The sequence below is a fragment of the Pogona vitticeps genome, chromosome 3, assembly GCF_051106095.1.
Source record: "Pogona vitticeps strain Pit_001003342236 chromosome 3, PviZW2.1, whole genome shotgun sequence".
In the NCBI taxonomy this organism is placed as follows: domain Eukaryota; kingdom Metazoa; phylum Chordata; class Lepidosauria; order Squamata; family Agamidae; genus Pogona; species Pogona vitticeps.
The window spans coordinates 235,900,412-235,915,007 of NC_135785.1; the positions used below are offsets into that span (position 1 = coordinate 235,900,412).

Here is a 14,596-nt window from a genome sequence, read left to right on the forward strand (position 1 = left end):
GGCTAAAGTATTGGGCTTGAGCTGTGGCAGTCCCAGCTATAGCTGGAGCTTCCAGCTTGGGCTGATCCACAGGATTTAGCTTATCTCTGAGTAGAACCATCACATCAAAACAACATCAGATGGGAAGGGAAAGAATCACATGAGAACATTCACAACTCGTCTTGATTAAGTTTGCGGGCTTGTCCTTTTTTCTTCTCTAATGCCTGCTTCTTGTTGTCCCTCGCCTGACTTAGTACTGCCAAATCAATCTCTCCTTCTGTGTAGCCCCCCCACCCGCCCTTCCAAAAAGGAGCAGCAGATAAACTGCTTTCTTATCTTGACGTACCAAAGTGTTACTTGAAGAAATAATCTCTGGGCAACAAATCCTTTGTAAAGTTAATGGCTGGGAGAGTTAGATAAAACGCTGAAGGGGACTTTGCCACTAGGATAGCCATGTAAGGAAACCACAGCTGCAGACTCCTGGTGCTTTCATGTTTTCCTTGCTATCCAGATTTACAAAGGGAATCAGACTTACACAACACGCATGACAGGAGACAAAATGAAAGCTTTTGAGCAGCGTTTAGTACATTTAACATCTATCGAACTCTTGGGAATAGCTGCCTTTGCAATAGTGAAGACTGAGAAAGCATGTTGAGCGCTATTCAGATAGGAGCTGATGCTTGCAAATCTTTCTTCTAAGTGTCTTGCTCAAAGGATCGGCTTCTCAGAAAAGTGCTCTTTAGCAATAGCTTACAAATTGCTGGTGTTATTAGGCAAGAAACAAAAACTAAACACGAAATAAAGCCAAGAAACAAAAAAGGTTGCAGCACTTTAAAGACTAACTGCGATAATGTGAGTTTTCACGGATCAAGTCCACTTCCTCAGACATAAGAGCTGGAGTCATATTCATACATGGTCCCATGACCAGGTGGGGATATAGATAATACACAAAGTGACAATGGTCAATTAGCAAAGAAATAGGCTATCAGTCTGTGAATAGCATAGTTGACACAAGCTGCAAACATGTCAATCTATGTGGCATTTTGCACTTGGTAATGACTTAAAGCGTGGTGCTAACACACCGTCCCATAGTGCTTAAAGCATTTTTGGGGAGGTTTACAGTTTCACTATTCAGGCTACACCTTGCCCCCACCCCCCAAAATGGACAGCTGAGTGAATCTCAAGCCACCTACCTGGGACTGAACCTAAGTCATGAGCAGAGTCTTAACTGCAGTGCTGCATTTAACCACCGCACATGAGGCTCTTAACTTAAGAACCCTTGATTGATATTTAGCTTTTTAAGTGGGTTTCCAGCATCCACATATATTTTATCTCAGCTCTTGAAAGCTTTGTTTTGTCGTGTTTTTGTTTCAGAACTTCAAAGTTATTTAAAGAATGAAATGTTTTGAAACACGTTTCTGTGTATTATCATTCCTGCTGTTTGATTTATGTCTATTAATTCTTTGCACAGAGATTGTCCTGCTTGTCCTATGTATAGTGTAGAGGGACACTGTTGCCAAAAGATGGCATAGATCGCATTAGCAGAGGAAGAAGTAAATGATGGTGTGTGTGACATTGTTGAGGCTTGTAATCATGTTGCCAGAGTAGATGTGAGGCCAGCTGGCCTCATGGTTTAGTGCCCACCTCTGAATCAGTGTTGTGTACTCTGTTATCAATGGGCTGCTCGAGATTGAGTGGAGGTTCTCTCAAGGGCTTGGGAAAGCAAAGTATTCTCATCAAGGATGCATTGAATATCATTTATGATGCATAATAATAGGCTCAGTTGTGGGCTGAAGGTGACAACTAGTGCCTTTCAGTCATTTTCTCTTCTGCGTCTATCTTGCAGTGTGGTAAGGTAAAGGTAAAGGTTCCCCTCGACAATTTTTGTCCAGTCGTGTTCGACTCTAGGGGGCGGTGCTCATCCCCGTTTCCAAGCCATAGAGCCAGCGTTTTGTCCGAAGACAATCTTCCGTGGTCACATGGCCAGTGCGACTTAGACACGGAACGCTGTTACCTTCCCACCGAGGAGGTTCCTATTAATCTACTTGCATTTGCATACTTTCGAACTGCTAGGTTGGTGGGAGCTGGGACAAGTGACGGGCGCTCACTCCGTAGCGTGGATTTGATCTTACGACTGCTTGGTCTTCTGACCCTGCAGCACAGGCTTCTGCGGTTTAGCCCACAGCGCCACCACGTACAGTGTGGTGGCTTCTGGGTATTCTTTCCTGGTTAATTTGTTCTTCAGCCATATTGGATAGGTAGTGAAGTCTGAGAAATGCTTTACACAGCTCTTTGACTCTGGAGTCCCTGCCTTGTGGGTCCAAGCAGCTACTTGGTTGTAAACAATAGCTTTTGTCATGTGCTCAGGATAGAAGCTGGAAGCCTGCAAGTATGTCTATCATTCGGTGGGTTTTTGAAACAGCTTGGTATTAAGATGTCCAGGTTGTAGATTCGCAGTGGCATTCAGAAAGTGCTCCTATTCTAAAGACACACCCAGGTTGAAGTAGATGTTAGGATGAGATTTACTGAAACCCTGATGGATTTTTTTTCCAGTGCTCCTTCTCCATGGGTCCAGATTGGGGGAAAATGTCATCAATGTATCGCACACAGAGGAGTGATTTTGGGGTACAATGGTTAAGAAAGCATTCCAGCTTTCTCATGAATGTATTAACATATTTTGGCAATGGGGTTGATGACTCACAAGATAAATGTTCCTATGGCCGTGCCATGCTATTATCTATGGCAGTCCCATCAATCTGGAGATAGGTTTTATTGTCCAAGGTGAAATAGTTACGCACGAGCACAAAATTGCAGAGAGTGGTGACTAGGTGGGTTGTGTCCTGTAGCAGTAGGAGTGACCCATTTGAAAACAGCCTAAGTGCTGTAATTTTAAGCTCAGGATCAGCTGATACATTTTGAGCAGTATGAAGAATACAGTAGTGTGAATCTGGCGTACTGCGAAGCAGGTCACTGTTCATGTGCTCATATCTCAGAAAGTGGAACCTTCTTTGGGGGTGGAAGGGAATTATGTCAAGATATTTATAATGTCAAGATATTTATATGTTCAATAAAGCCTTGAACATATGAAATGTACTCATGTAAGTAAAATAGGTAAGAAAGGCTGTATGTAAAGTGCAAGCATACACCTGTTGCTGGTTAACAGGCAGAGTTTGAGGCTTGAGTTGCCGATTACAGAGGCTTCTCCTCTGTATAAAGGTAGCTCTGTGAGAGCATTGCTTTGCTGCTCTGGTTTAGGAGCAGTCAGGTTGTTGTGTTATACTGGCTTGTGAGTAACCAGTTACTGTATATGGATATGCTGTTCATGTTATACTGTATATGGATAAGCTGCTATGCTGAAGATAAGCTGTTTAAGTTACATATGTAAATACAGAGTATTTGTCTAAATTAAGTTTGGCCTGTCTTAAGTTTTGCATCCAAAGTTAAAGGAAGAGCACTGACTTCTGTTAAGTTTCCACCACTTCTCTCCAGGGAGCCATATTCTTTCTTGAATCAGCTTTAAATGTTTCTGCTAGTACATGTTTATCTACACATGTTTAAAGTACAGCAGACATACACTCAACAAATTCTTCAGCGGATGTGGTTAAAAAAGTTTTCTAAGCTCTGAACTCCCACAAGGCCATGAAAACCCCTTCATTTATGCTGTTTTGGCTTTGTTTCTTAGGCCATCCTATCTTTTCTTCCCTCTGTTTTCCTTGCTATTATTGCTAATGCCTCATTGGGGTCATCAACTGCAATTTCACAAAAAAGTTATTTCTAGTCCATTAAAGCAAGGTTCCCATTTATATTTTCCAGTTTAATATCACACAGGCAAATGTTCCTGGCATTTATAATGTCTCAGTTTAAGGCAAGAAAACAACAACAACACCCTCTTGCCCTCCATGGCACCAATTCCAGCACTTTTTCCTGGAACTCTGAGATCCTGTAAGTACTGATGTGGAAACTGAACTCGCACAACTAAAACCAGGCAGCAAACCAGGTAAGATGTGTCATAAAGTGTGCCTCCTAAAGTTGAGGAAAAGGCTTTCATTGCTTCCAACCTATTAACCAGAGTGACTGTATTTTCATGATGTGACAAGTTCCAGAAGAGGGATGGAGAATGTGTGACTCTCCACTGCGGCTCTCATCGTTCCTCATCCCTCGCTATTCTGTCTAGGGCTAATGGAAGTCCACCAAAAGCGTCACTGTGGCGTTTGCCCTCGTGGCCCCTGCTAGTTTTTCCCTCACAAAGGCTCACATCACGTTTTCTTCTCACTGCCACCAGTGGATTACTTCAATCCACAATTTAAATGATGTATGTCAGAACACTTGTCTTGTGAACAGAAACAGAACTTACTTATCGTGAAGCAGATTGAATAATAACAGAAGTTTCTCAGATACACTTTATACATAAGCAAATCAACACTTCTCTCAGTATGCACTTCTTTTCTCTTGCTATATCATTACCACCTTCTCTACCTATTTTCCTAATCAGCTCTGTCTCTCTCAGTATATCTTCCCTCTCTCTCTGACTAACCAGCCTTATCTCTATCTATATATTCATTGACTCCGCCCCTCCAGTGCTTTCATAGGTTCATGCAAATCAACTCATGAATATGAATAGCATGAGAGATGTGGCCAATTGCCACAGCCACATTTTCCCCACTTCTGTGCTAGAATGTAGAACATACTGATCATTTGTTATTTGTCGAGCTCCACAACTGCAGTGAATGTATCGATGAATATTCACTTGGCGAATGACAGCTAAATTGGCTACAACCTTCTAAATGCTGACCTTCCTTTGATTAGTTGCATATACATAGCCAATACCTGGCTCATGACTGTCAATGTCTACATCTACTAGAATCCTTCTTCCAGGCTGTGGAACTCTCTTCTAAAAAGAGAGTAGTGTGACTTACTCTGGTTATTCTTCCCCTGGCAAGCAAATACCTTTTTATCCAGGCAGGCTTTTGGCCAATGACTAATGTACAGAAAAGTGCTTTTAATAGGCTGGCCCTTTCTTTGTTTTTAAATATGTGTTTTTGTGTAAGCTGGTCATTTCTTTTCTATATTCAATGGCATTCTAGTATCATAATTCCCTTTACGGACAAGAGCTCAGTGGCAGAATATCTTCTTTGCATATATAAAGTCCCAGTTTCAATGCCCAGCATCTGCAAGTCAGACTGAGAAGAAATTCTGCCTGAAATACTTGTGATCTGTTGCCAGTTGGTAATAAGCATACAGGGCAAGTAGGACCAACATTTTCATCTGTTCAATAATCTTCAAGTTATACTCTCCCCCCCCCCTTTGTATCTGTACCTGTTTTAACTCTTGTGGTGAGTCCATGTTTGGGGAGAAAGGCAAATAAACAAATATCCCCCCCCACCAATTTTCCTTGACCTTCACAGTGTTGCTTCCACTACAGTGTGAAAGAGAAAGAATATCCACAGTACCTGAGGAGATTAGGTGCCCATACTAAAGCCAGGTTCCTGGTGTGCATGTTGGTCATGCTGCTGAAGGAAGCCAGAAGAGCCAGGTGCTTGATCAGGTATTCCAAAGTCCTGGAACAGTTTCATGACGACCAAACAAATGCAAAAACAAAAAAGTGACATCGTCTCATTAAGCCTTGTCCATATAGTCATGTCTTAGCCAAGTCACAAGGAAAACTATGCCCAAGAATCACACAAAATCTTGAAAGACCTGGGCTCTACCACTTGTGCTGCCAATACAATGCAATGCCATGCTTTGCATATTGCTACCAGCATACCCCAGCCATCATGGTGTCTACCCTGTTTGCTGGGAATTCTGGGAGTTGTAGTTCAGAATGAACTTTATCACATTCTGCTCTCAACCCACAAGTGACACTTCTAATTCCAGTAGTGTTATCTGTACCAGTGAACTTGTCCTTCTGTCTTAGAGATTTGGGTTCTCCTTTTACCTGTAATGAGATGGTGGAAGCTCCTGGATGGCATTCTGAATTTGGGCCAATTGGTCTTCCTCCGGGAAGCATGAAACTGCCTCCTGCAAGGAAACAGACAGAAGAGAATCAAGGAGGCTTGCCCACCCACACTTAAACCCCTGAATCACAGTGTTCAAAATAATCCTGCAAAATTTACACATGAAATAGGCAAACTGACTTTTGAATAAACAAAATGAGTAGAACCCAAAGACAACAGAAAAACTGGGATAACATAATTAATGTAGGGAATTTACTGCCACAGAGCGGGGTAGTGATGCTTATTAGCGGTGACAATTTTAAAATAGGATTAAAGAAATTCATGAGGGATACTTCTATAAATTCCCATTAAGCATGAGAGCTAAATGGAACTTCCAATTTAGAGGTTTTATTTTACTGAATACCAGTTGTTGGAAGAAGATCAGAGGCAGCTATTTTCTTCCATCTACTAGGCAGAATGACATGATTGTTTTCAGAAGCAGATGTTAGTGAGCAATGGAGGTAGCTTCCTGCCAGTTCTTCCTTGAGTCCTTAGCTAGTTCCTTGTTGGAAGACAACGCTGTTCTTCAAAAGAACATGTCTTTAGCCCCTGACATTACCCACACCACCGATCCTCACCCCTTGAAATTTGCCTATTGTCTCAATTGTAGTGGAACACAGGATTCATTACCAGCACTGAAGAAAAACCTCAGCTAGGGAATGGGCACCATTTTGTCTACCTTAAGCAACATAATGTCTTGGACCCAACATTTGTACTTCATACGGATGGCAAGCCTACGGGTGATTAAGATATTCTACTCAGAATTTGTTGGAATTATTGACAACCTTCATATGATGCCTTAAGACATTTTGGCTGGGAGGGACCTCTTCCTGACCGGGGTGACTGTCAATCAATGCAGCAGCAACTCATGAATTATTTTCCTGTTCTTTTTAGTCAAGACAGTTATAATCAGTCTGTATGCAGTCATGTGGTCAACAGTCTGAATTTTGTTAGCCATATAGTGAGTCAGTCATGAAGCTAGTTAATCAGTTAATCATGTAACCCATCATTATTTTCTACAGAATGCTGTTTGTTTTGTTATACTAAGAACTGTGAGTAAATGGAAACCTTTTTTATTCTTTCTCTTATCAATATCTCCCATTGAATTACTGAGACTGCAAGTGCCAGTTGAGGCACACTAAGCAATAAGGAGTGGTTTACTGTGGGCAGACATGAAGCTAATTCTGCTCTGGAGGTGTCTGACTTTTTTTTCTGCTGCACACCTACAGAAATTTGAAGCGATCAAACTTCCACACTCTGCCAAGAGAACCTCAAAAGGAAGCAGACAAGATGGATGAGGAGAGCTGCCGAGTTGAGGATACAGAGATGCATTTTGCAACTGAAAGCATCCCTCTGACAGCTGAAGGATATATCTCCATGGTAAAACCTGATGCAATCTAGCTTTTCAGTCATGGAATAAATATCCAAAGAGGGATGAAACATGAAAGGACATGCAATGTTTTTCTGACAGTGAAAAAGGCATACTGTTCTTCTGCACTGGTAATTGCTTTCCCGTAAGCATTTGCCTTTTCCCCCCTCCTCATATCCACTGTGTGAGAGAGAAAAAAGATGCCAAGATAAGACCAGACAGACTACTGTTCTATTCTGGCAAGGCTTCTCCTATGTTCTTATGGAAGAAGAATAAACTGATATGTAACAGACACAGAGAGGTTACATGGGTCTTTCTACATGTATAATCAGAGCAGAGCTTGGAAAAGATCTCTCTCACTGGTTTTGGATTACAAATGTCTCCTGACAGCTTTGCTACACTAGCTGGGGCATTATGGAAGATATCACGCAAAAAGTAACTTTTCCAGTTCAAATGTACCACATTCCCATCTCAGCCTTTGTTGAAGTATACAGCCCTGTGCTTCCTTCAGTAACAGCAAAAACCAAACAGAATTCTGTTTTTAAGGTTCATAAAAACTAAGACACACGTTTCTTTCAACTAGAATATAACAGGATACTTTCTACCAGAAGGATTTCCCAAACTTCTGATAGCTGAAACACAACACTCATTGGGATCAAAACTGAAATTATGATTGCTGTTGGAGCCAGATGGGAATTTTTTGCCTGCATTCCAGGTTTTCACCCATTCCATTCTTACCTGACGGGTGAGGTAATAAAATTTTAATTGTTATAGTTAAAGTCAGTCTGGTCACAGCTGTGGGTAGTGTGAAGACAAGAGTTGGGGTGAGTTCTCGATGAACACGTGGTGCGAGAATTATGCCAACCCTCTGTCAGGTGGAGCCAGTGGGGCATCGGATGAGAGGTGGATTTCCATAGGGGACCTCCCAGCCAGCAGCCTACTAAGGGTCACAAGATTTGGTGGGCTGAGAAGGCGGGGGTACCCTTAGCACAAAGCACCTGAATGCGTGCTGTACAATTGACAGCACAATTCAGAAATAGGAGCTCCCCCTGCTCTATGAATGGTCTGGATGTATAGGCTACTCCGGATCGAGAAGTATCTCGCACTATGGTCAGGCCCCCTTGTAGTTGGGGGACTAGTTTAAATGGTTAATAAAGTTGTGGCCCAAGTTTTAACCCAACAACCTGTGTCTCACCTCTTTAATTTCCGGGCTGGAAATGCATCACACTGAGGGTGTAAACCAAGACAGTAATTGCAATTATAATTTCAGCTAATGATGTTTTGTATTGTCAAGTGCAAGCCATTAACAAAAGTTATTTTTTCTTGGTAAAAGTTGTACATTGCATACCATAATGTTAACCTCTTTAAAACCAAATAATAAGACTTGTTTCCTATCGCAATTCACCAAACTTGCTCCAAGAATAAAAGAGAAATCAGCAAACCCTTTCTAACTAGATTTCCTCACAAGTAACTCTCGGTGATCACCAGGAAAAGAAACATGTAGGCAGCAACATATGAATTATTGTATAAGCAGCCTATTCACTATCAAAACAATGGAGTTAAGTTTTCAACTACCCTATATATAAAATTATATTATTGAATAATAATTTGCACTGGTAAGAGAAACCGAAATGAGATGAAGTATGCATAATTGTATGTATCTATTTGCTTCTCCACTTGTTACAATCAAAACAGCTATACAAATGTTCACTACATTTGGAGAATAGGTTTGGGATAGTCTGTCTTTAAAACCAGACTATGTAGAGTCCAGAAAAACCACTGAGGGAGCACTGTTTTTCATATACAGGTAGGTAGATTTTCACCAAATTGGAAGGTTCTCTTTCAGGTGGTCTAATTCGAAATAAAAGCTACATGAAGTCCCCAAAAATCAGTCTGAAAAGATTTTCACTAAATGTAGAGGTTATGTTTGGAATGCTCTGACTGAACAAACAGGCTATATGTATGCTGCACCAGGAAATCATTTAGGAGGTGCTACAGGTCAACCCAATGATATTTTCTTAAATGGCTTCGTGCATTTTCACCAAATTTGGAGGATCTGTTTGGAATGGTGTGATTAAAACCACAATCAATATGGTGTAACCAGGGCAGATAGCTGGATAGCTAGAGAGTTAAATTACCCATTGTGCTTCCAGGGAATATAGCCAGTCTGTGTAGCCTTGGGTAAGCTGCACAGCCCCGGGGCGCATCCCCAGAAGAAGAGGATGGTAAACCACTTCTGAGTACTCTCTATCTAAAAAACCCTGGAAAATGTTGCCGTAAATTAGATTTGACTTAACGGCATGCAATTATAATTAGGGAGAAATTCTATGACATGTCATATTTTTTCTGCAGCCTATGTTTGAATTTATAAGTAGGTTTGGACATGTTCATGAGTAATGAGTTCATTACTTTTTGAAAGCATTTTCCAAAATTCATTATTTTCTTCACATTCAGAATGGGAAAAACATGAGAGTAAAATCAAACTGGACATGGAAGAAACTACAACTGACAACACTTGACGATCCACAACCAGGCCTTCCGATGCTTAATTCTAAAACAAACTTACTGGTGTTGCACCTCCTCTTTTTATATATATATATAACAGGCAGGTACAAAGTAAACCTCTGGATATAGCTGTACCTGTTGCCCAATGCATGTGGGTTAATATTGTATTTTAGTTTCATTTATTTTTCCTTCGCAAAAAAATTGATTAACATTTGCAAATTGCATATCTGAAACTGAAATATTTTTTTAAAATGGAATGTAATGGACAGCAAAACAGATCTTCCCACACTGAGGGCTTGAGAAACTGATGTGGGTAGCCTGTTTCTATCAACCCTGCGGCATTTGCCTGAATCTGGACCAAATTGATGACTCATGCAGATACCCAAGAGGCAGTGGGACTCCTGAGAATATGATTAGAGGTCTGACCTACATGATTCACAGCTGCTTGGGAACAATCTGCCTCCATTCTGTTGTGGGTGGATATTGTAAGGTTCCCAATTAATTCATCCCTAGAACTTCCTTTCCTAGGCTGTAATGTGGAACTCTGCATATAACAAGTCAGACCAATGATTCACCCACTCTAACACTAATAAAAATGGATAGAAAATGGCAATCGGTTAATTGAAGCTCACCCTGAGCCTTTTATAATAGTGAACGAACTGCCCAGAAACAAGCTGTGACTTGCAAAAATAAACTTTTGCTTACAACATTAACCTCCAGCTCCTTTCTCTATTACTTTCATTTTCAACACTTAATAAGCTTACTAAAATTAGCTGAGTCGGGGGAGGGTCACAAAACAAACATAAAGAAAGGCATCGTTTTATGAGCACTACCAAAAGAAGAAGCGGGAGGTATTGTATTTCTTTGAGCTTTCTTATAAAGTGTGCTGAGGGGAACAGAAATCTATGCTATATTAAATATTAACTACCATAATCAGGTTGCTGCATACAGGTAGGGCAATTTGTATCATGTAAGATTGTAAATACTTACAGTAATGAGCACCTTAGGAATGTAATTAGAAAGCTTGACAGAGGTTGTACATTCTGCTTCCCACATACAGGCTGTACAATTCATAATTCCTAATACCTACCTATTCATGTTCTTCTCACAAGAACACCACAAGTGAGGCCCTTATGATTAATTCCATTTTATAAGTGGAATGAGAAATGGCACGTGGTAAACAACTGCAGTGATACAGAGGGGGAAGGGCTAGATTACACCAGAAAGGAAGTCAGACAGGTAAAATAGAAAAAAAAAATCCACAGATTTGGTGGGATATGGATGTAGTACTGGACACCTTGTGGGAAACTATAGTTCCTTGGGGTTTTTTTTTTTCCACATCTATATAACATCTAGTATCTTTTGAGCTGTTTGCTACATACTGTAGTATTTAGAAACTGAGAAAAATACTGTTTGGGACCAGAAATGGACACTTATTATGGTTCGGCACAGTTCAACAGATTGGGCCCACAGGCGCTATGCGCGCATCCCAGATTCTGTGCCCCGCCTCTTCCCATGAGCATCCACTCAGAGAGGAAGGCGCAGCAGGGAAGCCCACGGTGCTACTTCTGATGGGTTGCTCATGGGATGATGTGGGGTGCAGAATCTGGGGTGCTTGCACAACACCTGTGGGTCTGATCTGCAGTAAAGCACTGAAGTGGGGTAAGTGCCATCTCCATTTGGACTACAACTCAAGGATGTGCCTTCTGTACTGGGGTCAGATCAGGGACTGAACAAACATTTGTAAATTTTCTCATCCTTGATTATAAATGGGTGTGTTGACATGTCAACAGCCCTGTTGAAAAAACATGTCAAATGCTTAAGGAATTTTTTTTTACTCTAGTAGAAGAAGGAAAAGACTGGGAAAGGAAAAGCAGCAGCCTTGGCAGAACAAAAATCAAAATCCATGGTGTCTTACACCAAGTACCATGTATTTTTAAGAAAAGAGCCAAAATATACCAGATCCCAGTTCCCTCAAGCCCAGGGACATAGCCACAGTTCACACCATGTTAGGACAGGGCAAGGATGCCTGTAAATAGTCTGCAATATTCTTAGCCGCTCAGAGTGGTACTGATTTACGAGATGGGCGGGATATAAATCAAATAAATAAATAAATAAATAAATAAATAAATAAATAAATAAATAAATAAATAAAATATTATTTGGATTCAGCATAACTTCACTGGCGTAGCATTGGCATTGGCTCAGCTGGTCCTTGGCCATTAAGGATTGTATTCTAACACTGGAAGAAAAATCCATATGCATTATAGATGTCCAAACATCTTATGTGTCAACTGATCAACAAGCAATGGGACAGGATGGAACCTAACATAGCATATGCAGAATATTGCTCACTCAGTCTTCACTACAAATTAGAAGTGATACATGGATGTCCCAAGAACAGGGAGGGAGACCATGAGGAGTATACATCATGATACCCTGTGAATATGTAGCCTATGGGAGGAACATGCTTTGCTCTATATTTACGCCACTACTGAATTTTGATTACTATGATACAACGGTCTCCAGTTAGACATGGAAGAAATTACCAGGGGTCAAAGTGTACCATTAGTTCTGAGACCACTTTGAACCTTTCAGGACGTGGTCACCCAAACTGCACCAAGAGAGAATCCTATCTGGATTCTATTCAGTGTAGTCCTAATTAAGAACACATTTGAAAATCAGATTAAGATTTTAGCGCTATGTCCAAGCAAACTATAGTCTTCTCTGCTGTTGAGTTCAGACTGACATCTTGCTTCTAGCATACTTCTGGATGAATTATTACATCTGTTAAGCTTCAATTCCTGCAACGGAACATCTGACAATCTCTGGGACTCCTCCAATCTGCGCAAAGCTTGAGAGCTAAAGCCATCCATACTAATTTCCTCCAATTCCAGAATGAAGTCATTACATTCAACTCATTTGGAGATTTCTGCTTGGACAGTTTCCACCTACACCCATTCTCTGCTTTCATGGCATGATAATTTGGAATTTGATTTTCCACTGCTATGCACCTTGACTCATTAAATTCATCATAAACTGGGAGGGAAAAGTAGCTGTGACATCAGAAATATGCTGCTTTCACCCTCTTAGCAGTTGATTAAGTGACAGCAAAAACTCCTGCTGATAAAATTGTAATAAGAATCCATTGTTATGAAAATTATGAAAGTTAAAAAGAGAAAAATTACAGGTGCTGTGCTTATAATATCGTTAAGAATGGAGATACTGCATCTTGAATGCCATTAAAGATGACATTGGTTAGAAGCAAGATCTGCCTTCGTAGATTGAAGCTCATGGAAAGTGGCACTGGCTGAAATCCAGCAGTCAGTTGCTACTAGAGTAGGCCCATTTATTCAGTGGGGATTTTGTAACCCCTTTGTAACTTCTAGAGTAGCCCGCTGTTTTAATGGGCCTTCTCTAGAGGCAACTTACTACTGGATTTCAGCCATTGATATTCTAGGATTTGCTTTTCACAACACAGTTCGGCCCATTCAGTAGGGTACCCCCAAAAAAACTCTACAAAAAGGGTTTTGTTATTATGTTTTGAGAAACCTGGAAGGATTGCCACAAGGAAGAGGACCAAGGAAGTCAGTTATCCATAGTCTAATCGCACATACTTAAATTTGGATCTAATCCTCTGGCAGCAAACAATTCTGGGTTTGTTTGTTTGCTTGCTTAATCTGATAACTTGGGCATTCACAAAAATAAAATGCAAACAGTCCTTTATTATAAGAAATCAATACTATTTGTATAAGCCATAAAACAAATTCCAAAATCCATACTGGGGATAAATACTGGGCCAAGAATGTGCAAATTTTCAAGGTCTCTGATCATCACGCAAAGGAGAAGGGGGGGAAGGTAGGGAGGAAAGCTTGATCTTCAGTCCTTGGAGTCTGGATGGTATTTTGAGGTGTAACGGAAGACCGAGGCCCTGGAAACAGTCAAATGGGACTCATCACGTGATGCAACAGTGTTGGTGTTCATCCTCTTCACTGCTTACTTTTTAGGAAATAAATGTTCTCAAAAGCTTGCACTATTTTTATGCCATTTTGGTTGGCTAATAAAGTATCATCCCCGTATGGGCTTTATAATAAACATTGCCCATTAGCTACAATTTCTAACACTCTTCAACCTCTATGTACTAGGACCACTGTAAAATACAATGAAGGCCTACTTCCATATCATCATCATCATTACTGTTGTCATTATTATTAATGTCACTTGTGTATGATGGCAGTACTTCTTAGGTCAGGCCTTGGTCCTTGACTTATGAGTTGAAAATAAATGGATTAGACCAGAAGTAGAATGGGGCAAAGCAGAAGTCTGTGAACAAGAGACTCAGGAGGGGGAAGGAAGTTTGGCTAAGTCTCCAAGCAAACTCCAAATGGCTTCCTCAAATTAATTAAAGATTACTGTGTGGCTCTCTTGGGGCTTCTCCACCCCCCAGTCTAGCCAAATCATAAGCCTTCAAGACTGAAGGTTTGAAGTCCAAAAGCTTCATCCCTTCCAAAATACCCCAGCAGGATAATGGATTTTCAATGGATAATCTGAGCAGCACTAGCAGAATTAATAGTCAGAGTTTTTCCCCTGCCCAGGAGTATCATCACTGCTCTTGCATAGATCTTGGGATGTATTCTGTCTGAAAAGCACCAAACTCAACACAAGGATCGAGAAAATAAATTTCATTCATTCATCCATCTGCTACCTGCTGTTTAGTTGTGTGATTAGATTCATTTGGAGGAAGGAACAT

At 40.8% G+C, this 14,596-nt stretch overlaps 1 protein-coding gene and 1 long non-coding RNA gene across 2 annotated transcripts in view; one reads left to right on the forward strand and one right to left on the reverse strand.

Moving 5' to 3' along the window:
• ARHGAP31 (Rho GTPase activating protein 31) overlaps nt 1-14,596 on the reverse strand; it is a 113,283-nt gene that overhangs the window by 27,578 nt on the left and 71,109 nt on the right. Inside the window, exons 4-5 of the mRNA XM_020783832.3 lie at nt 5,915-5,997; nt 5,430-5,537 (exon numbers count right to left, since the gene is read on the reverse strand). Coding sequence (XP_020639491.3) covers nt 5,430-5,537; nt 5,915-5,997 — 191 coding nt within the window. The remainder of the gene's footprint in view (nt 1-5,429; nt 5,538-5,914; nt 5,998-14,596) is intronic.
• Nucleotides 3,228-4,515, forward strand: LOC144588035 (uncharacterized). Its single transcript, XR_013543342.1, has 2 exons — nt 3,228-3,265; nt 3,793-4,515. It is a non-coding gene; the product is annotated as an uncharacterized LOC144588035 (long non-coding RNA).